Source organism: Anarrhichthys ocellatus, unplaced genomic scaffold (assembly GCF_004355925.1).
Source record: "Anarrhichthys ocellatus isolate YVR2014 unplaced genomic scaffold, GSC_Weel_1.0 scaffold101, whole genome shotgun sequence".
NCBI classification, from domain to species: domain Eukaryota; kingdom Metazoa; phylum Chordata; class Actinopteri; order Perciformes; family Anarhichadidae; genus Anarrhichthys; species Anarrhichthys ocellatus.
In genome coordinates this window covers 409103-434108 of record NW_022280131.1, presented here as the reverse complement: position 1 = coordinate 434108, position 25006 = coordinate 409103, and the positions used below count along the sequence as shown (strand labels likewise).

General features: G+C 40.4%; 1 protein-coding gene across 1 annotated transcript in view; it reads left to right on the top strand.

Moving 5' to 3' along the window:
- The first annotated feature begins 38 nt into the window (after window positions 1-38).
- LOC116399106 (glycogen debranching enzyme-like) overlaps window positions 39-25006 on the top strand; it is a 39505-nt gene continuing 14537 nt past the window's right edge. Inside the window, exons 1-11 of the mRNA XM_031875994.1 lie at window positions 39-110; window positions 968-1178; window positions 2386-2555; window positions 3194-3397; window positions 10970-11151; window positions 15702-15813; window positions 16823-16961; window positions 19810-19906; window positions 20045-20142; window positions 20429-20568; window positions 21359-21390. Coding sequence (XP_031731854.1) covers window positions 71-110; window positions 968-1178; window positions 2386-2555; window positions 3194-3397; window positions 10970-11151; window positions 15702-15813; window positions 16823-16961; window positions 19810-19906; window positions 20045-20142; window positions 20429-20568; window positions 21359-21390 — 1425 coding nt within the window. The 5' untranslated portion in view covers window positions 39-70. The remainder of the gene's footprint in view (window positions 111-967; window positions 1179-2385; window positions 2556-3193; window positions 3398-10969; window positions 11152-15701; window positions 15814-16822; window positions 16962-19809; window positions 19907-20044; window positions 20143-20428; window positions 20569-21358; window positions 21391-25006) is intronic.

Here is a 25006-nt window from a genome sequence, read left to right as displayed (position 1 = left end):
AATCGAACAGGAAAGCATTTTAAAAGCCAGCTGAAAGAGCAGAGGACTGCTGCTGCTCAGTGACAGTGACATGGAGAGCCTGGACCGCACTCTGTTCCGTCTGGAACAAGGTAGGACTTTGCACTTTAACCACGCATGTTAATAACTGCTGCGACATTACACCACAATAGCACCACTACATTGTTAGCTGAAATACAATGCAACTGTACTATTGTCCTTCAGCAGAAAAATACAACACACACCATTTCTTACATGTGTAACCTTTAAAAGTGTGGTCCTGCAGTCTTGTTAGCAACTGGGTCACTGTTTTACATTCTCGTCTATTCAATGCACACAGAATGTAAGGCTATCTGAATATGGCATTCTCTGACATTTTTCACCTTTTATTTAGTCAGGACGTTGCACTCGGAGTAAAGTTCTTTTTTTCAGGTTGAACATACAGGTGCATCTCAATGAATTAGAATATCATCGAAAAGTTAATTTATTTCAGTAATTCAATTCAAAAAGTAAAACTCATATATTATATAGATTCATTACACACAGGGTGATATATTTCAAGCGTTTATTCTTTGAATTTTGATGATTATGGCTTACAGCTAATGAAAACCCCAAATTCAGTATCTCAGAAAATTAGAATATTACATAAGACCAATTTAAAAAAAGGATTTTTAATACAGAAATGTTGGCCTACTGAAAAGTATATCCATGTACAGTATACAGTATGCATTCAATACTTGGTCGGGGCTCCTTTTGCATGAATTACTGCATCAATGTGGCGTGGCATGGAGGTGATGACACTGTGGCACTGCTGAGGTGTTATGGAAGCCCAGGTTGTTTTGATAGCGGCCTTCAGCTCGTCTGCATTGTTGGGTCTGGTGTCTCTCATCTTCCTCTTGACAATACCCCATAGACTCTCTGGGGTGTAACAGTGTATTCTAGTCATCCTCATTTCTACAACTGTCTTCAGGCTTTGAGCTGCAGTTCCGTCTTGGCCCTACCCTCCAGGGTAAGTCTGTCAAGGTCTACACCAACTACCCTGCAAAAGGCCTCAAGTTTGAGCGCCTGAAGTTCCGTCCTTTGGACTGGGTCTACCCGAACGAGCGGGAGGATGACCGTGATAAATACTGCAAACTGGACTTAATGGTGGCTGGATCCTATCAGTACTACTTTTCCTGTGGGTAAGTTGCTTTGCCACCACTACTGCATTATTATATTCACTGATTAATGAAAAGTGTTAATAGTGAATATTATATACTTCATATTTTATAACTACTGTTTAGCACTACTATCATTACTGTCACTTTCCTTTACTACTTACTTAACCCTCATCATACCAACACATTTAACATACATGGACTGCTGACGCAAAGAATGAACTAAAATGTGAACTTATTTCTTTCCAAATGGACTGTACTTATATCTCTCTTTTCTAGTCTTCTGACCACTCAAAGCTCTTTCACACTACATGTCATCATGCACCCATTCATACACTGATGACAGGGGCTACCATGCAAGGTGCCACCTGCCCATCAGGACTCTAACATTCATACCCATGTCTTGCCCAAGGACACATCGACATGGACTAGCAAAGCCGGGGATCAAACTGCCAAAAAAATGACAGAAGACAATGATATGACGTCAGGAAGAAGAAATTGAATGACAAAGCACCTGTGAGCTATGACCAAAAGTATACCTCTGGGTTCTGTTGGGACACAGTTGGTAGGCTGAAGTAATAGGGCCACGATAATGCTACTGTACTACTGATCATGATTGTATGTAACCAGCAAAACTGAAACTTGCTTTGATTAACCATTAGAAACGGAGGTTTTGTATGGAGTGTGCACCTGTGAGGTTGTACTGTATAATTCCACTGGTTCATAAAAGTTGCGGACGCCAGGGGGCATCTTTTAGAATGCCCTCCAGAAAAGATGCTCCTTTGAGAGTTTTTTTTAAATAAAAAAAATGAGTGTGTGTGGTTTGCACACACAGAGACTTGGAAAGGAAAACCCAGAACGGGGCACATAAAACACTATTTATATATATTTACAGACACCACAGTCTTTTCGCACTGGCACTTTCTTGAAAACCTTTTCACCAACTCAATGCCGGTCATCTTATTCCGCAAGCAGATGTCTGCCTCCCTCTTCCATGAGCAGGGAATGAAATGTGGTTCCTGCTCGGCTGCTTCTCAGAAAACAGTCAGCAGAGGTCGTCCTTTGTCACAGCGTCTATCCCAGCGCAAAAAAATCGACTATAGTCCCATCAACCATTGAATTGACCATCATTTACAGCTACTTATTTACATGTACCTGCATGTCCAGTCCTTTCTGTGTTCATGCATTTACTGATATGCCTCCATTGTGAGTTCTCTTTTCTTTTTGACAGGGACAAAGAGAAAGTGAGTGGTGGTTACATTGTAGTTGATCCAGTGCTGAGGGTGGGAGTCAACAATGACATCCTACCACTGGACTGCATCAGCAGCCAAACATACTTGGCCAAATGCCTTGGCCCACTGGACAAATGGCTTGACAGACTTAGGGTCGCAAAGGAGACAGGTAAATGGGCCAACATGACAAACTGATGATATGGTATTCAGAAAATTGCTCTGTTGAAAATTGCTCTGTTGTTTTACACATTAACAATAAAGATTGGGTTTTATGTCGTTTACAAATGTAGTTTTTATAGTACTTGCTTTAAAGTGATAATTTGTTGTAACAGATCAGTTTGCACTAAATATTATTAATCATATGACACAAACTAGCAACCAAAATGACTTTATTACCTGTTTTATCCAGCAGAGTGACGAGAGGCTGGTACATACGTATATAGTCACTGGGATAAGCTCCAGCCCACTGTGACCCTGCCTAATGGGTCATTGCTGTGATACTGGTCATCATGGTACAGAACTATGTCTAACGTAAAAGGCCATGATGAATCCACATAGAATTATCACCAACAACAAGCTCTGTGGAGCTTCTTGGTGTCATTGTTAGCTCATTGTTGTGATTGTCTGGCCTGCAACTTTACTGAACATTTTTAAAGCAATCCTTCCCTAACTACACTGGTAGCAGTAAGTAGTCTGAAGATGGAGGTCTGTGGTATGGATCTGTTCATTGACACAAAGTTTTGCTAATTCAATGACAAAGTACAGTTTATACCCCAGAACCATGTAACTCTAAGCTCTACTCTGTAGGCTACAACATGATCCACTTCACACCGCTGCAGAAGCTTGGTGTGTCTGGCTTCTGCTACTCCATAGCCGATCAGCTGAAGTTAAACCCTGACTTCTTACCTGAGGGGCAGCACTACACATGGGGAGACATTGGTGCTTTGGTGGAGATGCTGAGGAAAGACTGGAACATGGTCTGCATCACGGATGTGGTCTATAATCTCACAGGTAAACTCAAAGATACTGAATGACAGCTGTGTTATTTGTAGTCGTTTTGTGTCCCTTTCATCCTGGATATTTGGGGGGGCTTTTACATGTCTGTGTCCAGAGGCCCATAGTTTCATAATCCGTACATACAGTATATTTGATTCATGATAATATTTTGAACGAGCAGCAGTTAACAGTTAAGTCTTTAAAAACTTGTAACCACACATTTTCCCAGAGTACCATACTGTACATACCTTATTAGTCCCACCTTAGGTACTGGCTAGACTTACTCAGGCATAATGTTTAAAAAGCTGTGTGGAGAATTGGATGAGTTTATTGGGGCTGATGCGGATATTTACACAATTTATGAAGCAGAGTAATTTAACAGCTGACATTCAAAGGCCTTCTTCAGATTAAAACACTTACTAAACCACACTGCCCTTATCCAACTTTGATTTACATGTAGTCCAGGTCCACAGACAATCCACAAAAGCACTTTTCTGTCTCAGTCGAACAATTACTCCTGAACTCAAATTGTAGAAGAACTTTGTGCTGATTCTGATTTAGATAATCAGTTAGTTGGTCAGTTACCCATCTCTCAGCAATTTTAGAGGTCACAGGAAGTATGCTATTTTTTACAACCTTAGGCCAACTGATTTTAATATTGGAGCAATGTGATCATGTTTTGTAATATTTGTCTGTGTTTGCAGTTTGTAAAGAAATATTGCAAGGATTCAACACACTATTGTGTGGTACAATATGATATAAGGGGACTGTTGTATTCTTCTGTGCTATATCCAATTTCCATCTGCTGCTACAGTGACTCAGTATGCTGAGTGAAAAGTTATCTTCTTATTTGTAACAAGGAAAGTGACAGTGCTATGTTGCAAGTATACCACAGTTGGCCTTTCCAGCAGGCAGCTGTGGCTGTTGTATCACCTTCTCAGTTTCCTCATTGACATTTTGTCACTATTTATGTTGAAGGTCATATACATAGATAGACCGGTAAGGGCAACAGTGTGCACTTTGCCAGGACTTCAGATAGAACACCTTCCTTCTCTCACACATGGTGTGTTGATTTTGAGAATCTTATTAATTTACTTTGACTTCTGCTTTGAATGTCAAGCAAAGCTTTAAATGAAAATTAGTTGGTATTCAACATGGCATTTTCTTCACTACTTTGTGTCATTAGCTTAACTAAGTCAAGTCAATTTTATTTATATAGCCCAATATCACAAATTTGTCTCGAGTAGATATACAATCTGTACAGCATACAACACTGTCTGCCCTTAGACACCCCAAAAATGGAAGAAAACTCAGGAAGAGCGTGCATTAGATTTGTGTACAGAATAGACCAACAAGTTAAAAAACGTGTAGTCAATCAGGGGGACAAATTTATAGATAGGAATCATATGTGAAGAATGGATCCAGGAAGATGACAAACAACTTCCAGGTGGGTGGACAAAGTCTGCAGACTGGACACTGCAGACTTTTTAGGTACAGGGACGATGGTGGCTTGCACAATGAAATTTAGTTTGTTGTCCTAATATGCTAAATAGAAAAGAAAACAAACACCAAAAAACTATTGTATATGATGGGTGGATGATGAATTTAGGAGTCTCACCGCCAGAGGAAAGAAGCCGTTTTGAAGTCCGTTGGTTGGTGAAGCTGATACTTCAGTATCTCTTTCCAGAAGGCAGCACAGTGAACAGGTTGTGGCTGGGTGGGTTTTGTCCTTTAGCTCTTTGCAGGCTCCTCTTCTCACGAATATCACTGATGCTCAGGAGATGGTACCAATGATGTTCTGGGTTGTTTTAATCACCCGCTGTAGAGCCCTCCTGTCCTGGGCCATGGACACCCCATGCCAGTTTGTAATGTTTGTAGTCACCCTCTGCAAAAATGTATAAGAACTTGGCATGGGAATTTTGCCTTTGTGAGTTTCCCTAAGAAATATAGCCGTTAATGAGCTTTCTTCGCCAGGATGGAGATGTGTAAGGACCACATCAGGTCGTTTGTGATGCTGATTCCCACGAACTTAAGGTGCCAACTTGCTCCACCTCAGCTCCTTTGATGTAGACAGTGGTATTACTGATGTTGAGCAGTAGGTTGGTCTCTGAGCACCACTCCCCAAGATTGTTGATTTCCTTTCTCTATGAAGTCTCATTGTTGTTCGTAATCCGACCAATGACGGTAGAGTCATCTGTAAACCTCATAACAGAGTTGTCCTGGAGGGCTCCGGTGTTCAACACTAGAGTGGAGGAGGAACTGGGGTCTATTTGTGAGGAAGTCTAATAACCAGTTGCAGAGTGAGGTACTCAAGCCCAGAGTGCTAAGTTTTCCAATCAGTTTCATGGGGGAGATTGTGTTGAAGGCTGAGCTGAAATCAGCAAACTACAGTCTGATGTAGGTGTTATTTTCCAGATGAGTGAGGGCTGAGTGGAGAGCAGTGGAGACTCCATCCTGTGGATATGTTGGCTCTGTATGCAAACTGGTGAGGGTCCAGGCTGGCTGGGATGTTGTTTTTCATGAGCTGGTTTCTCAAAGCACTTCATCAGAACGGGGGTAGTCACAGGGTGGTAACCATTTAGACTGGACACTGTAGACGTTTTAGGTACAGGAATGATGGTGGTTGTCTTGAAGCTGGTGGGAACTCTCTCCTGTGACAGTAATATGTTGAAAATATCAGTGATGACACCAGCTGGTTGGTACATGTTCTTAGTACACTACCAGGATGCTATCAGGCCCAGCAGCTGTACTCATATTCATCCTCATCAGGGTTTTCCTCACATCCTCTGTGGATACTAACAGTGTGGAGGTGGAGCAGACTTGACAGCTGACTCTTTGTTGAGGAGATCGAAGTGAGCATGAAAGGAGTTCAACTCATTTGGCTACGTGGCCTCACACATGATGGGGGCTGTCCTGCTTTTATATCCTGTCACATTTTGGATTACCATCCCCCATCCCCACCACACACAAAGAAGATTTGAAGATTGAAAAATGGAAATACCAATAAATTACCATCAGACACTAAGCATAAAAGTCTTGGGGCAAGAAACCAAAATATACACAAACAACACCACAAAGCAAATTAACCTAAACAAATAATGTGAACAAAGCAAAGTATCCTAAAAAAGCAGCAGTGGAAACATAATCTACGAAGGATCAAAAATAAATGCCCGTCATGTCGAAGAGATAGAACTGACAAAGCCACGACTACAACGCCTACATATGTCTTCGACACTCACCCCAACGAACACTGATATGCTGCATTTAGAGTGTGTGCGTACTACACTGGGAGGTTCTCTTCCTGCCTGCTATGCTAGGCAGATGCCCTGACAAAGCCTTTCAGTGTGTCCGATGGGGGTAGTCCTGCTGCGTTCACCACAAAGCAGCAAGCAACTGGAATGCACCGACAGGGGGGTTAGTTCCCACACTCTCTTAGCTGAGGTCAGTGCAGCAAGCTGTCTTGAACAACAATGCCTTTCGAGAAAAGTGCTGCAGAATGTCAAGGGGAACCTTCACCAAAGCCTCAAGCACAAACAGTCCTCTCTGCAGGTAGGAGGCATGCATCACTGAGATCTGTCTCTTGATCCCATGCAAGAACCGCTTCATGAGAGGCTGATCAAATACCAATCCGTAGCGAAAACCATTGTGGCAGGAAGAAATCACTGTTTCATACACTTAAACAGTGGCATGAGAAAGCCCTCTATATACCAAACACTGCAAAAAGCAGACAATAACCAACTGCACAGGAAAAGGGATCTAGCCTCCTTTCGTAGCACCAACGTTGGAACCCTGACACCTTTACCTTGTAGCTAACAAGTAATGACGGATCCTGCTCTTGCTACCTTGATGGTCTGCACCAACTGTACAGACAGTTCAGCCCCCCTCAGCCTGTCCCTCTCAGGAGTTGAGCATGAAAAGGATGGCCCAGATTGGGCAACAAGCCCATCCATCTCCTGAGACGGAGCCCCCAGAAATTGGTGATGGTCCAGGGCTGGAATGCCATTATCAGAGTAATTTCTGCATACCATGCCGCCGCGGCGGCGTGAGGTTACCAGAATGACCAACAACTGCTCCCACCTCACTCTCTCCAACAAGGGAGGGATGAGATGAAGTGGCGGAAAGGCATCAAGCAGCTTTCTTGGCCTTGGTGCAAAGGTGTTCTCCCCCACTGATGGATTGCCCCTCTGTGCTGGGGAGGACCATAGCAGGCATCTGTTGGCAAACAGATACACTTCTGCTTCCTTTAGGTTTGTGGTTTGATGTTGGGGCGACTGTGGCTAAGTGGGGGGTGATTGTGGCTAAGTGAAGAGCAGTCAAAAGACTGGAAGTTCGATTCCCGGCTCCGCTAGTCCATGTCGATGTGTCCTTGAGCATGACACTTAACCCCAAAATTGCTCCCGTAGCTGTGCCAATGGTGTATGAATGTGGATAGTCTGTTAGGCAGGTGGCACCTAGCTCCTGCCATCAGTGTGTGAATGGGTAAATGATGACAAGTAGTGTTAAAGAGCTTTGAGTAGTCGGAAAGGCTAGAAAAGAGATATACAAGTACAGTCCATTTACCATGTTAGGAAATACTATTATTTTTAGTTTGTTGACTGAAGCTGTATTTTACTACAACAACACAGACCTTGTCCTCTATGTTGTTAAACAATGGGTTGACATAATCGCCATTCAGAGCAATATTTGCGAATAATCTGCAACAAGTAGTAGAGCTCTATGCTTGAGAAACTATGTGATGACACCATTACAGAATTATTTTATTGAACAGACACTAGGGAAAGAGCTCTGACCATTCAGCTGAATTATTTTAACAATGAGTCAATATTTCAGCAGAGTATATATATATATATATATATATATATATGCTTCTCACAAACTGAATTGCACACCATCTCATCCCATTGTTGAAGAGGCTGCAAGGAGTTGTGGTCAAAAGGTCATTGGTGCCTGTCAGGGCAGCAACCTTAGAACTTGCTGGTAGAAACCAGCAGTGACGGCGGCTGTCAAGCTGAAGAAGGAGGCCTTTTGGGCTCGTCTGGCCCAGGGGTCTCTGGAAACACCAGACAGCTACCGGTTGGCCAAAAGAGCTACAGAGGTGGCCAAAGCACAAACCCAGGTGTGGGAGGAGTTAGGGGAGAGTATGGAGAAGGACTTTGGATTGGCCTCAAGGAAGTTCTGGCAAAGTGTTTAACTACTCCAAAAATGAAAGCAGGGCTTGGATCAGGCTGTGTTCAGCTTCACAAATAATACAAAACAACCAGAAACACAGACAAAATCAAACTACAGAGCAAGTTCATAGAAATTTGTTTTTAGTAGTGATTTAAAATAAATCGAGGTTGCAAGACGAATTTCAACAGGGTTTTGAGTTCCAGAGTTTTGGGCCCAGCTAAAGCACAGTCTCCTTTACTGTTAGATCTAGTGTAGATTGGGGGACTATTAGTACAGTTTTCTGTTACGATATACAGTAAGATTGCTTGCAGTTACTGTATATAGGGGCATAGAAGTTCACAGATGTATGGTGGGGCTAGACCTAGGCTAAAACTGGGGTTTATCTGATCTCTTTTGTTTGATCCAGTAAACAGTTTGGCTGCAGAATGTTTTAAAACTTGAAGGCATGGAAATGCTTTATTGTTTCAGCAGGTAAATCACAATAGTCAACTTTTGAGAAAATAAACACATGAACAACTTTCTCTAAGCCAGAGAATGATAAAAACAGGACTGAATTACCTTCTTGATATGATGATCAAAAGTTAAATCGGAATCAAAGATGACAGCATTAGGCTTTACAGAACGTGCTAGGTTATTATTACAAATAAAGTGTGTTATCAGTGTGTTTATCAAAAAAAGTGTGTTATCATAATTATGCAGACAACACACAAATCTACTGTGATGGTAAATTTCCACTGTGACTTATCTCTCCTGTTTTATTAGCTGACCACTCAGTGTTTTGGCCCTTTGGTATTAACAAAGTTAATACATGTCAGACATGGTCAACGAGGGTCCTCTCAGGTTGAGTAATATTGGATGTGTGTCTTAATCAGGGGCATGATACTGTCAACTTAGATAGGGGCTGAATGGGGATGCAATCAGTGGACCAATCAGTGATTAACCATTCAATGGTTAATCACTGAATGATCACTGTTGTCCAGATGTCCTAGTAATGAACTCCTCCGCCCCCAACATGTGCTCAAGGCCTTTATAAGTCGTACACAACCAACACTCTAGGTGCCTTCCTCCTTCAGAATAAAGACTCTAAGGACAAACTTCTTTTTTCAATGTTTCTTAATTTCAGTATCATAGGACTCACTCGGTACTATTGAATAGTTTTTTCCACCACAATCTACATAACTATATCACCAGGGGACTATAATCCCGTACAAGGGCTGGGTAAATGCATTGAACAAATCAGCAACTGGATGTGCCAGAATTTTCTTCAATTAAAACAGAAGTAATTGTTTTTGGTACCAAAAACGAACGATTGAAAGTCAGCGCTCAGCTTCAATCACTGATCTTAAATACCACAAACCAAGCCAGAAATCTAGGTGTTGTTATGGATTCAGACCTCAACCTGAACAGCCATATCAAGACAATTACAAAATCGAGTCCTCACTAAGACCAAGAAAGTGGATCACATCACTCCAGTTCTGAGGTCTTTACACTGGCTTCCTGTCCAACAAAGAATTGACTTTAAAATCTTGCTGTTGGTTTATAAAGCACTGAATGGTTTAGGGCCAAAACACATCTCTGATCTGCTGCTACCTTATGAACCATCCCGAAGCCTTAGGTCGTCTGGGACCGGTGTACTTTCTGTTCCCGGAGTCAGAACTAAACATGGAGAAGCAGCGTTCAGTTTTTCTGCTCCACATATCTGGAACAAAGTCCCAGAAAGCTGCAGGTCTGCTGAGACCCTCAGCTCCTTTAAATCAAGATTGAAGACTTTTCTGTTTGCTGCTGCCTTTAATTGAACCAGATTCGAGGATATTAATCAATTTCCTGCATTTCTGCATTTTACTACTACATTTTATTTCTTACACTGCTTTTTAGTGTTTTAATGACTGTTTTTAATGTTCCAATGAATGTTCTTAATTGTTTTTGCCTTATGTTTGATGCTTTAAATGGTTTTATGTGAAGCACTTTGAATTGCCTTGTTGTTGAAATGTACTATATAAATAAACTTGCCTTGCCTATATTGTTTTTTCGATCACTCTCTGGCACAAGAATTTCCTTTGGATTTATGAAGTTCTATTTCATCTTATCTTATTGGATTAAGCCAACAAGTTGCATAAATGATTAAAGTCTAAGGCAAGTCATTTGCACAACAAACGGGAACATCAAAATCAGCCCTAATAATTTTCTCATATCGAGACATCATAAATAATAAGAGCTCTGAGAAGTCGGAGATAAAGTATGGTTTGTGTTGAGGAGGCCTTACAATAAGCCAAAGAACAAGGACTAGTTGTATAGTCAGTGCAAGGCTAGAAATTCAAGCTAATAATGATAATTCTGTACATTCTCTTTGTTTTTCTTCTCTTATGTCGTCTTCTCTCTATTTCTCTTCACTTCTTCACCACCTTCCATTGTCTCTAGCGGTTGGCAGTGAGTGGATTCACCTCCATCCTGAGTGTGGTTACAACTTGGTTAACTCTCCTTATCTGAAACCAGCTTGGCTCCTTGACAGAGCTCTGTGGCACCTCAGCTGTGAGGTGGCTGAAGGAAAATATGCTGAACGAGGAGTACCAGCACTCTTTCAAGATGAACGGAACATGAATGTGAGTCATATTCCTTTATTGTGGGTACTTGTGTTAAAGTTAGGATCAAGTTATAACCTCATGTTCTTTAAAAAAAACATGAATTAATATATAACTGATTTGCAACAGCAAACATGTTGTGGAAGAAACATATTGGTGTATGTTGATTAGGAAGTGTTTTGATTTCACATATGTCAATATTGAATATAACAGTAAAATGTTCAGTGAGAGTAAAATGTATTAATTTGTTTTCTGCCCTCAACACTGCCCTGGAGCAAAATGCAAAGTGACAAAGTAAACAAGTGGTTGGTGATCAAACTTCAACATCTAGCAGCTAAAGATGCTGGTCTTTAACTTCATCCACTCCATGGCATAAGAGGGTTTATTTTCTCTTCTAATCGACATGGACCCATATCATATCAAGCTCATGCAGAACCTTACTGTACGTGATTTTTATCTTCTCTGGTGTTACAAGAGCTTGATGGTCACTTATTGGGGGTGACTGTGGCTCAGAAGATAGAACAGGTCCTCAATCAGAAGATCGGTGGTTCGATCCCCGGCTCCTCTAGTCCATGTCGATGTGTCCTTGGGCAAGACACTTAACCCCAAATTGATCCCATGTGCCATGTGTGTGTGAATGTTAGTCCAGTTGGCACCTTGCATCCACATCTTTTATACATTACCGATGTTATTCAACCTTCAAATTGCAAACACTTTTAAACATATTCAACCTTCTCTGAAGCTTGTCAAAAATGTCCTCTGATTTTTACATTATGTGTATTGCATGTAATGTTCAGAGCTAGACTGGATGACATCACAGCTAAGACTGGCAAGGAACTTGAAAATCTTCTGAAAAAACTTAAACTTGCTCCCCTTCCCACAATTTTCAAGAGAAAATGTGTGCTCATTTATACAATGTCGCTGTGGAAGCAAACTAACTTAAATTTGGCCATGAAACAATCTGAAAGTGACAGAAACTGCAGGCACTAAGACCTGCTGTTTTTTCTCTGGGAAGCAGGGGTATGACAGGCGCACCTCAGCTTATATGCAATGAATTGTCTGACTAAGGAGAGTTTAACAGTGATCATCACCATGGCACGCTTTGACACACCAGATTGAGATTAGTGATTATCCATTAGTGCAGTACTGGGTACAGCTTTGTTTACCCTCCATTGACATGTCGAAATTGGCTTTCTATCCATGTCAGATCAGCATTTAAATTGTAAATGGACACACCCCTTCCAACCTGCCTGATCTTCTTAAACCTTAGCCTCCAATCAGGACTCTCTGCTCTCAGAATTCAGCTCCTGTCTGTCCCCGGAGTGAAAAAGAAGTCAGCAGGCCAAAGGGCCTTTTCCCGTCATATCCCCTTCTTTTAACATAACCTCTCTACAGACATCAGACAGTCTTATTCTGAATCTTTATTTTCAGGTTTTTTTATATACTTTTTCTATTTTAGTTTACTAATTTTACTAATATATCTTACTCTTATTGCTATTCTATTTTGCACTGGTCTCAGTATTACTTCTTATACAATAAATATGTATTAATATTTTATATTTGTACTCATTTTTTTTCTATCAATCTCTGCCACAAGAATTTCCATCCGGATTAATAAAGTTCCTATCCTATCTTATTTTATAGGATTAAGGCCAACAGATCATTTGCACAACAAACGTGAACATTAAAATCATCCATAATAACAACTTTCTCATTTCTAAACATCATAAATGTCACCTGTTAAGAATAAAAGCCACATAGAGTAACTGTATCTTAACAGGACACTCAGGATAAGGCTATTTTTTTTAACTAAAAGCCCTCAACTCTCACTGTATATTAATTGGAAACAAGGGATGGACCTATTTTTTCAAAATAAAAGTGCTTTTAGTTCCACTCTTGTTAGAGCTTAGCCCCTAGTCCCATGTTTTATCCTTATTTCACCAAATACAATTACAGCAAACCACAACTCCGTTTCAGTGCAGCTAAGCGTATTTAAGTCCTTGCTCTAAAATTCAAATTTTAACTTATTTAATTCCTTTTCATTTTTCATCACTTTCCCACTTTTCCAACTATTCATACTGCTTCAACTGATTTTTCAACTCTCTTCTCCTGATTCAAACTCTATTTAAGCCTTAAAATGTGTTTTTTATACATCGGCATAGGCTTTTTTTAAATATTCAACCCAGCTGATTGAGATTTCCTAATTTGACCCACCCATTTCTCACTTCCCACTTTTCTAAGTCCTTCGTAGTCCTTCACTGCTTCTTCACACAGGTTAAAGCCATTATTTGTATTATTCAACTTTTAAAATTAGCAATGCAGTGTCACATTAGCTCTATGTCCTACTGCACAAATTTGAAAATCTGCCATATGAAGAACAATTTCGCAAATTATGTCAAATTGTAAAATTTTGTAATTTTCTGGTTTAGTTAATATATATATATAATAATATATAAGTGTAGATGTTATCATTTTTGCTAAGTGTTACACCTAACCAATGTTACATGTTGCTTACATCATAAACATGCTGCCAATGTTCAGTCCCTCAGTGGAAAAGCTAAGCAAGCTATAGGATTCAGTTGCTGGGATATAAACCAAACTCCCAGAAAGTGAAATGGCCTAAAAATGTAATTATGTAGGCTACAGCAAAAGCCCATTAAGCCAGTCACATAAACAAGCCACCAAAATACATACACATACAGGGAAAACAGTCTGGCAGCATTTACTGTTTGTCCCTGTTGCAGCAGGCCACAAGCTAATATGCTATTATTGTGAGCAGCACAAAGAAAAACTAATGCTGATTATATCTGGTTCGTGTGAAGACACAACTTTGTTCAACTTGCTTTGTGGCAGAAAGCCCTGAAGGCAAACTTTTCCCATGTGAGTCTACCGGCCTGATTTCATAAAATATCAATATTAATTTCATATACATTACATGTGGTGTTGTACAAGGTTCAATTTTAGTTCCAGTTTTATTTTTCATATATATGCTCCCACTTAAAATCATCCAATGTCACATTTTTTTTCATGGCTGTGCAGATGACACACAAATATACCTTCCCCTGAGACCTGATGACCCGATGCCCCAAGAAGCCTTGCTGCTGTTTTAGACTTTTTTTAAATTTTAGATCTTAGTGATATCAACTGCTGCATGGCACAACAATTTCTTTAACTCAAATTCATAAATCAGTCCCCCAAACCTTATGCACTTGTACACACACATTAATTGTTACTGGTATGTCAATTTCATCAGTGAAGGTAGTAAGCCTTACTGTACTATTTGGTTGCCCATGCAAAAACATATCCTTGCATCAAGGAGGTTAAATGGTGCTTGCAGTTGCATTCCTACACAAGCTATTTATGTTGGCTAATCAACTACAAGCACATATATAAGAAACACAAGCTCGTTCTAATGAAAAACGGCAGCTAGCTAGGTGGCAATTTCAAAGATCATAGAAAACAACATTGCTGGGTTTCTAATAGCCCATATACGGGTTTCTAGTACACGTGATTTGCATATTGTGTAAAATGAAAAAAGACAGAAAGAAATGTCCCCTATAAAATAAATGACACTGTAGCCCTACCCCTGATAGTGTTTGATACTTAAATTAGGACCCATGGCAAACATTTAATCTCTATTTTATTTCATATAATCAAACTGCATAGTCTGCAGTTAGGTTCTTTTGAGTGGGGTCCCCCAGGACCCAGTTACATTGGTATTTTTGTTATTAGTGGCTCAGTGGTGAGAGCCGGTTGTTCTTTAATTACAGAGCCAGCGGTTTGATCTCCGGCTTCTTCCGTCCGCATGTCGAAGTGTCCTTGAGCGAGACACTGAGCACCAAGTTGCAGCCAACTATTCCTAATGCTAAGGATGGGATAAATGTTGAGGTCAAATTTGATGTGTGTGACGTTTAGAATAACCTATCTTTTTCAATTACATTTTTTAAAAATTACTATTTAAAAAAAACTTTTAAAACGGAAACAGAAAAAAATGATATGGAGTCATTACAAACAAATTGATTCACAAAGTTGTGAAAAATTGGAATGATAAAATAAAGTATTTTTGGGATATGACAAAAAGTATACCTCTGGGGTCTGGGGGTTGAGTTGCAGTATGAGGGGTTAAAGGCCTTGTTTATAGTTAATTTGGAGTAAGTATGACCCTCATATGATTCACTCTTATACCTACTCAGTGTGAAACACTGTAAGAAATGGAAGACAAAATCCACAGTCCTCGCTCTATGAAGAAAATGATCAGCTGAAGCTAAAATGAGCCTCAAGCAGTCTGAGTTGCATTTGGTAGTCGTCTGTAGGCTTACTGCAGGTGTTTTGTTCCAACTATAAACCTACATGTGAAGACCAGGATGTATCCCTATGCCACAGCTCAGCAAGAAACAGTGACATTAAGAGGGGATGTCATTTAAAAAAGACACAATGTTTATTTTATGCAAAGTGCAAGTAAAATATTATTGATTCACTGTACAGTGCAGGCCTATTCCCCTGTCTTGAGAATATGATGTGACTTTTTTCTTGTGTGTGTGTGTGTGTGTGTGTGTGTCTGTGTGTGTCAGGCTCTGCGGGGAATCCTGTGGCAGCAGGTGTTCTCCAGGCTAAGGCTGTGGGAGTTCCTGCAGGTCAATGTGGATGAAGCTGTGGAGCAGTTCAGACAGCTGCTAAAGACTGGTGAGATCAATGATGAGGGAACACAGTTCAGTCACACAACCTGTCCATGCACATAGTATTCTTACACATCAGAGAAAATATTTCAAAGTCTACCTAGTGGGCCTTGGGCCTCTCTTCTTACCAGGGGCGTTTCTAGGATTCAAAGAAAGGGGGGGCTTAGCCCCAAGGGGTGTGGCATGTTTGCTTTGTGGCAATTGTTTTTGGGGCCCATTTGGGGCTGTGGATATCCATTGCTTCAGACAGTTCATAGATTGGTTCAATCAGAAAGAGTGTGATTTTGCTCTGTAGTTTTGCTTGCATTCAGTATATGATAACACAAGAGACAGAATTTGAGGGTCATAGTGAAATTTGACAACACAAATATGAACTTTTCTCAAATAAAGAGAGAAATAATTTTCCTGCTTGTAAAGGAAAGACAGATAAACTAGCTTTCATATCTGCGTCACTCCCAAATCCTAATTCTTTAAGGGACCGCACACAATGGATGGAGAATGGACCTGACAGTGTCAACTTTATATCGTTAGGTATGATGATAGGCTATTGGATTGTAATTTGAAGGGGGAGAAAACATACAAACCAGAACGCACGCACATATGTAGCATGTTAGAGTTATAAATAACTTGTCCATGTGGGAAACAATAGTTTCATTTAATGACATCACCAAAAAAAAAAAAAAAAAAATTTTTTAAATCCAATAATGCCAAATTATTTGGGGGGGCTGAAGAACATTTTAGGAAATTATAATACATGTAGTGTATTTATGAAAAATTATTACATTACAAAATAGCTATAACTTTGAGATTCTGTTTAGGCCAGCAGAGAAGGGTTTGCTGGCCCTGACGGCCCACCACTGCTTCCTGGTGTGCTGCAACAACATTTAATGGCCCTACTGACATGGTTGTCACCTTAACAACTGATAACAATTTATTTTGAACTAGTCAACTGACCATGGGATTCAGTTCATTCTATTCCTATTCTGTTTATATGGTATGGACCTTCTTTTATCCAGGTAGTTTAGGTGTCAGTTCCACATCCACGTCCAGTCCAGAGTGTAAGAAGCAGCTAAAGATGGCACAGGACCCTTGGCACAGACGATTTGGAAACACAGTGGACATGAACTCTGCCATGGATATTTTCACACCTCACAGGTGACTCTTCTCTATGGCTTTAACATACTGGACATTACTTCTCATGGGACCGGGACAGAATGGTTGGATCCTGGGATCATGATATTACAGTAATATAACAAGATCAACTTTTCAGTTGCAGATTCTGTGTGGTGAAATATGATTTTTTTTTAGAATTTGTATTAACGAAGTCAAGTGCAAAGTCCAAACAAAATCTCTGCATGTTATTACCGTACACAAGAGGTCTAATCACCCCTCCATATCCAAACCAGAATTAGATGGCATCAAGTACAGAAGATCGCACTATTGTAATATTTAAGACTGAAACTCAAACACTGAAACAACATGTCAAAATGGCTGCATGCAACAGATTTTCCTTCCCTGCCATTGCAGCAGTAAAAACCTCAGGTCAGTTCTATTAAGTTGGTCAGACACTCCCATACAACCACTAAAGAGGATATCAGACAACAACTCGAGAGAATCACAACAGATAATTTGATTAAATACCAATTGTCCGAAGTTAAAATCCAACCTTATTTCTGGCATGAATCCTGGATCTGTGGTGCGTGCAGATGTGACAGCATCTGGATTGTAGCTTCAACAGACTTCGCTACTAAAATACACTCGTCATCGAAAAAGAAAATACGAGGATTGGATTAAATGCAGCGGAACTTGAGATGATTCGCCCACAAAATCTTCAGACCACTCGGCCAGACCAGCCGAACCGAATGTTTCCCTGACAACATTTCAAAGATGCCAAGAGCATTCACCATTTTTTTTGTTGATGCTGTCTACATTCCTCTTGACCCGATAGTATTTTTAATAAAGCTGGTGATTTTAATCAAACAAATCTCAGATCTGTTTTACTTAACTTCCTCCAGCATTTCCACATTTCTACCAGAGGAAACAATACACTGGACCATTGTGGTGGAAAAAAGTCCTATACCCGCTTTGCGTGAGTCTTTTAATGCTGAAATACATAATACCAAAAACCAGGTTGTCTTTTAAGTATTTATTCTCTGCACAGAGAAGGTTCAATCATCACAACAGAATGCGTACACTCTCAGTGAGGAAGAACCTCGAAAAAAATGAACAAGCTTTCTTTATACAGAATGAGCAAAGGTGGGGGCCGATGGCCAATGTGACAGACATTTCAGTCTCAGACTTTTGGTCTGAGACTGATAGGAACAACATTGAAAAACAAATGGTCAGCAACCAAAGCAAGCGGCCCAAAGGCCTTGGTGGTGGAACATTCTCATACAACACAGTTAGATATCTTTGTGAACAGGCAAGGGAGAACTCTTCCTCTGCACAACAGAGACACGGTGAAGTTCAACAAACTTCAGAGCAAAATGACTTATGTATGAATACAATATACTGAGTAGAAATATATACTAAGTAAGTAGAACAAAGTAGAACATTTTTTAAGTAGTATATATTTTTTAAGTAGTAGTAGTAAGTACAACATTTTTTATGTAGTATATACTACTTACTAAGTAAGTAGTATATATGTACTACATAAAAATGACCATTACACCATGTTTACACAAATATTCCTGGGAGCTACAAAGAGCCTTCTCCCGCCCCCTTTTTGGAAAATCAGACCATATTTTCTTGCTCCTTCTGTCTACATATGCCCAGCTAATCATACGGGCTAAACCTACAGAAAAAAACATTTAAAGTGTGGAAAGATAAAGCTACAGCTGCTCTTCAGGACTGCTTTGAATGTACAGACTGGCACATGTTGAGGGATGTTGACATCCAGGAGAACAGCAACAATCATGAGGAATATACATCAACAGGGACCCAACAAATATGTTGATGATATGGTGATCACAAATGCAATAAAATTCCCCAACCATAAAGTCTGGATGAATGGAAAGGCGGGGGCACTATCCAAAAACAAAACAGCTGCCTTTGGGTCAAGTGACAAGGAAGCATACAGCATCGCCAGAGCAAGACTGAAAGCTGGAATCAAGAAGGCAAAGCAGAGGCATCAAGAGAGACTGGTGAGGGACCTCAACACCAACAACAAGATATGAGGCAGAAGATCCAAAATGTGACAGGATATAAAAGCAGGAGAGCCCCCATCATGTGTGAGGCCACGTAGCCAAATGAGTTGAACTTGTTTAATGCTCACTTCGATCTCCTCAACAAAGAGTCAGCTGTCAAGTCTGCTCCACCTCCACAGGACCGCCCACTGTTAGTATCCACAGAGGATGTGAGGAAAACCCTGATGAGGGTGAATATGAGTAAAGCTGCTGGGCCTGATAACATCCTGGTAGTGTACTAAGAACATGTACCAACCAGCTAACTGATGTCATCACTGATATTTTCAACATATCACTGTCACAGGAGAGAGTTCCCACCAGCTTCAAGACCGCCACCGTCCTTCCTGTACCTAAAAAGTCTGCAGTGTCCAGTCTAAATGGCTACCACCCTGTGACTACCCCCGTTCTGATGAAGTGCTTTGAGAAACCAGCAGATCAAAAACAACATCCCAGCCAGCCTGGACCCTCACCAGTTTGCATACAGAGCCAACAGATCCACAGAGGATGGAGTCTCCACTGCTCTCCACTCAGCCCTCACTCATCTGGAAAATAACACCTACATCAGACTGTAGTTTGCTGATTTCAGCTCAGCCTTCAACACAATCTCCCCCATGAAAGTGATTGGAAAACTTAGCACTCTGGGCTTGAGTACCTCACTCTTATCTGCTTATTAGACTTCCTCACAAACAGATTCGGATTGACATTAGGTTCACAACAATATAACGAAACGTAATGTTTCATGTTATAACAATGTCAGTCTGCCAAGAGTTGATGATGTGACTGAATTTCTTTCCCCCTCTCTCTGGTATAATAATTAGCCCATCAGACGTCCAGGAGTGTTGTGTCGGTTTCAGAAAGAGACTGGAGGAGCTGAACTTGGAATTGTTCAAAGAGATGAATCAACACGCAGAGAAGGTGTGTGTGTGTGTGTGTGTGTGTGTGTGTGTGTGTGTGATTTGTTCACGATAGCAGATTTCTTTACAGTGCTTGCTGACCTAGTTTCTTTTGGGTCAGACTTTTTGTTGAAACCCCTTTGCTGTCTTATCTCCCCAGGCAACTAACTGCATTCTGGTAAATGTAGTTTATCAGCGTCTTTCAGATCAGGGGCCTAAATTGGGTCCGGTAACAAGGAAGAACCCTCTCTGTAGCAGGTATGCTCTCCAACCCTCTGCTGTGTTCATCTTACCATGTGTAGGATTTGAAAATCTCACAATCTTAATTATTTCACTATCTTGAGATAAAAAAAATTGTACTGACCTGATATTGGTTGTTAAATTAACTAAGGAAATATAATACATGTGGGAATCTCCCTAAATACTCCTTAAGTAATTCTAAGAGAGACTGATGACATTGTTGCTATTGGGTGTAATAATATGTGGTTGTATAATGTGTTTTTATCTACATGTTATAACCCCAGAGATACTGTACTTCCTCCAGGTATTTCATCTTCCCCTTTGAAGACATTACCTTTGATGAAGAACTGCAGCTTGTGGAGCAGAGTGAGAAGGCGTGCCAATTCTTGGCCCATGATGGTTTTGTGAAAGGAAATGACCTGCTCAGGAACTTTGCTGAACCAGGTAAAAAAACGTGTCAGTGGCAACTGTGACTAAGGATTTACCCTACCCTCTTCCCTTATTTATGTATTTGTAGAAAGAGAAATACATTATTAACATTACATTATTTGTAGTTATTACAATTGGTAGTAGCAGGTTCATTGCATTTAGAGTTTGTACTAGGACATTTTTGCATGTTTTATTGTTTAAAAATACTCATACTTCTCATACTGTCTATCTGAATATTCACCTCCATAAGTCCTCTGTTTTAGCTTGTTTCAACTGAATTGCGTTGCTAGGCCAAAGCTTGGATCCATGTTTACTTCCTGTCGCTGATGTCATTCACATACACTGCAACCAAGGGAAAATTAACTGGGACACATTTAGAATGTTAAGGTTTTAAAACTGTTAATTGATATTGTAAAGTTGGGATATCACAACTGCACATAAATCGTTTAAATGCATAGTTCTAACTCACACAGGCTCCTCACTCTACTGAACGCTACGGGTAATAATCTCCTTCAATCAAGAGCATGCGTTATCCCACTGAAAAAACGTCAAATTAGGACATGCTTACCCAAATATGTGGGAAGCACAAAGTAAAAAAAGGCACAGCCGGCTGTCAAGTTATCTTTCTTCACCTCAGCTAACTGACTGCCTTTCTCTACGGATGGAGTGTTCAGCAGCCACCAATGGCAGGGCCTTCAAGCTCATGGACAGGAAGGTTGTGTCCCGGTGGATGTGTCGGTCCCATCGCAAATGGTGCGTTCAGACTTGCCTCTTTCTCATGCTGACTTTGTGACCTCTGTGGCAGAATGGCTGGAGATTGCTTTTGTGGTGCAGGCAGTGTGTTGCTGACGCCCATGAGAAACAAAAACTATACTATGATGGAACGGCACGTCATCAGCCGTGAGGACAAGGGGATCTCGCATGGCTGCATAATCCTACGGAGGACCGCATGAAACCTGCTCCCCACTGAAAGGGACCCTACAGGGCCCTGGCTGTGTTGGACTCATCTATCGTATTGGCAGTCCTCTGGACCTTCATGGACCAGAGGACATATTTGGAAATTTGTTTGTTGCATTTAGAATGTTGCATTTAGAATGTTTCTTTCTGGAGGATGGGAGGTATGTAAGCTATTATGTTGAGTTGCTAAGTGAAGGCTCTGAGTTACCTTAAGAGCTCTTCAGAAAGCAGTGTTGCAGTGTATGTTTCTGGGGCTTTTATTGTAAAGGCTTAAACGGAAGGAGAGGAAGAGGAAAAAGGTTCTAGGTACATGTGTGAAAAATAAATAAAGTTGTTGCAATCTTGGTGCAGACTACGGAGCCCCCGTGTTATTATTTTATTACTATTATATTATACTACTATTATACTAGTATAGGCGCAACATAAGTCTCGGCTACAATACAAATGTGATTCAAAAAGGGGTCCTATTCAAACTTTCGGACATGAAACCTGTCTTGCACTTCCATAGATGTCCAAGAGGGTCCCTAGTCAGACGTTTTGAACCTATCTTGCACATCACCAGATATCCACCTCAAACACCCATGGTGACTGTAGCGGGGCTACACTCTACTACAGACTATATCTCTCCTTTGTTCCCAATGGTTTTGCAGCTGGATTTTTTTTGGTAAAGCTGCATCTGCAATGCCCAGTTTGTGATTTGGCATGTTACGTTGAACCCCTGGCCCCCATCACTTTGTATGTAAAACCCTATCCAAGAAATGCTTGAAATGGCTTTGAGAGTGCATTTCCCAAGCCTACAGGCAGGCAGGAAGAGACCCTCCAACTGTTGTCTGTTCACATCCTACATGCAACGTAGCAGTGTCGTTGGCTTTGTTGTAGGGGTGAGTGTTGAGAACGTGTATGGCGATGTCATGGTCCACGTCTTGCCTGTTAATACGGTTCTATCTTTTCAACATGTCAGGTCCTTCTTAGGGTCTGTGTTCGCTGGAACGACACAGTACTGGTGAAAGGGGTGTGTGTGTGATAGTTGTATTGCACCTTACCCTCCCTCTGGGCTTGATACACCTATATGTCCCTGTGCTCCTTGATGACCCGAATAATGTGGTGAACAGCGAGTCTGCTGCTTTTCTTTTTAACCCCTGCAGGGTTACGCCATGGCTCTACTCAGTTTAGTTACGTACTCCCTTGGCTGTACCTCCCTGTAACTCCCTTGGCCCCCTACTTCTAAGCTGTGGGTGAACGCATGCCCGTGAGAGGTGGAGAGTATTACCCATAGAGACCAGAAGAGGGCTCTCCCTGTATTTATAGAACTAGGGTAACAATATTGTAAGCTACATTTCTGAATGTGGGCTGTGTGTATTTCTATATGGAATAACTATGGAAGTTCTCTGCTTCTTGTGTTTTTTTTTACTTCCAGTCTTTGTGGTTTTCCCTCCTTTTTTCTGTGTATCACCTGTGTTGTATTAGTCTCGTCTACTTTGCTCTGTGCGCTTTGTTTCTTCTACAAATACAGATTTCAGCTGTGTTTATTTTTTGGATTCATAGCTTGTAAGCATATTTCGTTATTATTAAGTATTTTCTTTGTATATCTGCTTGCCTGGTCTACATTTGGGTCCTTCCCTCTGACAGAACAAACTGCCCAGACAGACTCAGACATTCTTTTTGAGGAGGAACTTCATGACCTGTTTTATTCTCTGGTTTGTATTTATGGGTAGTGAAGGAGATCTGCTGGGTCAGAATATGGAGATATCGCTATGTGTATGACTTAAAGTGAGGTGAGCAAAAAGCCATGGCTGAGGAGTTATTTGCCTGAGTGGCTAAAGGAGTTTTTAGCCCTTCTGCATCCTGTACAAATAAGTTGTTCTCATGTCGTTAGAGGAATAAAATGTCCCCTTCCTAAATTGTCTATAAAATACATATTGTTATTTTTCACTTTCACCAAGTCCTGATCATGAATACCAAATCTCTATTAACTTTCTGAATTTCAACCTTTTAAGGCCAGTTTTTAAGATAATGCCACCGTGTTTTTAAATGAGGCAAAATTATTTAAGAATTCATTCATTTTCTGCATACTCAATGCTAGGTAGATATTTTACTTTTACTTTTTCATAGTCTGAGATCTGTCTGTGATTAGCAGCAATATTGATGCATTTTTATTTAAGGAATGTCACATGTTTACAGTCCCTGTAAAATGTTACCTATTACCCTTCGAAGTTTTTAAACTTCTAATTGTTATAACCCTTCAATATCTTTACTTTTTAAAAGCCTATTACCTTATTTTGTTTGAGAAATAAAGAAAAAAATAGCTTAACATTCATGATATCAACACACACAAACACCATTTTAGTTGCATACATTTGCTAGATTGGCTTCACATATTGTCATGCAATCACATGCACTTGCATGTAGGCACACAAGTCCATGCACACACACACACACACACACACACACACACACGCACACACACACCTACCTACCTTCAAAGCTCAATAGCCTATACTGTAACTTATGTACAGAAATTGCTGAAATTAACATTTAAATTCTTGAGTTCTGTCTAAAAATGTCACAATGACCTTTGACCACCAAATTCTATTTTTTTATAATTCTAATTTTCTGTCTGCCGGGCTATAACACTAATAACTTTGGTGGTCTCCTGACTTTTCATCTTATGCCATCATCAACGTTTCAATTGTCCAATACTTTAGGTTATGAACAAATACCTTCTAAAATGAATGACAATCCCATCAACATCTGCTGATTGGAATGTCATTAACAAGCCAAACTAAGAAGGTGAACACCAAAAACAGCATTGTCCTTGTGAGCATGTTAGCATGCTGCCTAAATACAGCTTAAAGCTATGCTGTATCTAAGTTAGACTTACAGTCACTTGTGTGGCTGTACACTCTTAAGTCGCCATACTGAGAACATATTTTTTAGCATTTTCTGATGTCCATACTTCACCCGTCTCACATAACACTTTTATTTATCAAAGGTCCACACATATTCACGATTCTTCGAACATTTTGAAACCTGCATTGTTTGCATCACTGTTTACATGCTAACAGTCTTCTTCTTTCCTGCCTTTGCTGGTGTCAAGATGTAGATTAGTGGAATAGTGTGAAATTATTGGCAGGCATGTGTATTGTGAGACTCATGTGCACATAATATGTGTACATGTGCATCCTTGTTGACAAAAAACTGTTCCAAAGCAGGCAGTTTGATTTGCAGGCAGTCCTAATACAGATCTCAAAATATGAAGTGTGAATTCAGAACGCAGACCAGTAAAATTTCCTCCGCCAATATTTTTTAAACTTCTCATACTCTGCTCCTGCTAATAGTTTGGGATGTTCTTGATTGAAACCCGATAGCTACTGAGGGTCTCTGATTGGTTATGAAGGAAACACGGTGTTGGGAACGTAAAGGAGCGTGTTTGGGTTAACTAAATTTGGGAAACTAAATTCTTGACATCAATAGAATTATTAATGTCAGTAACAAT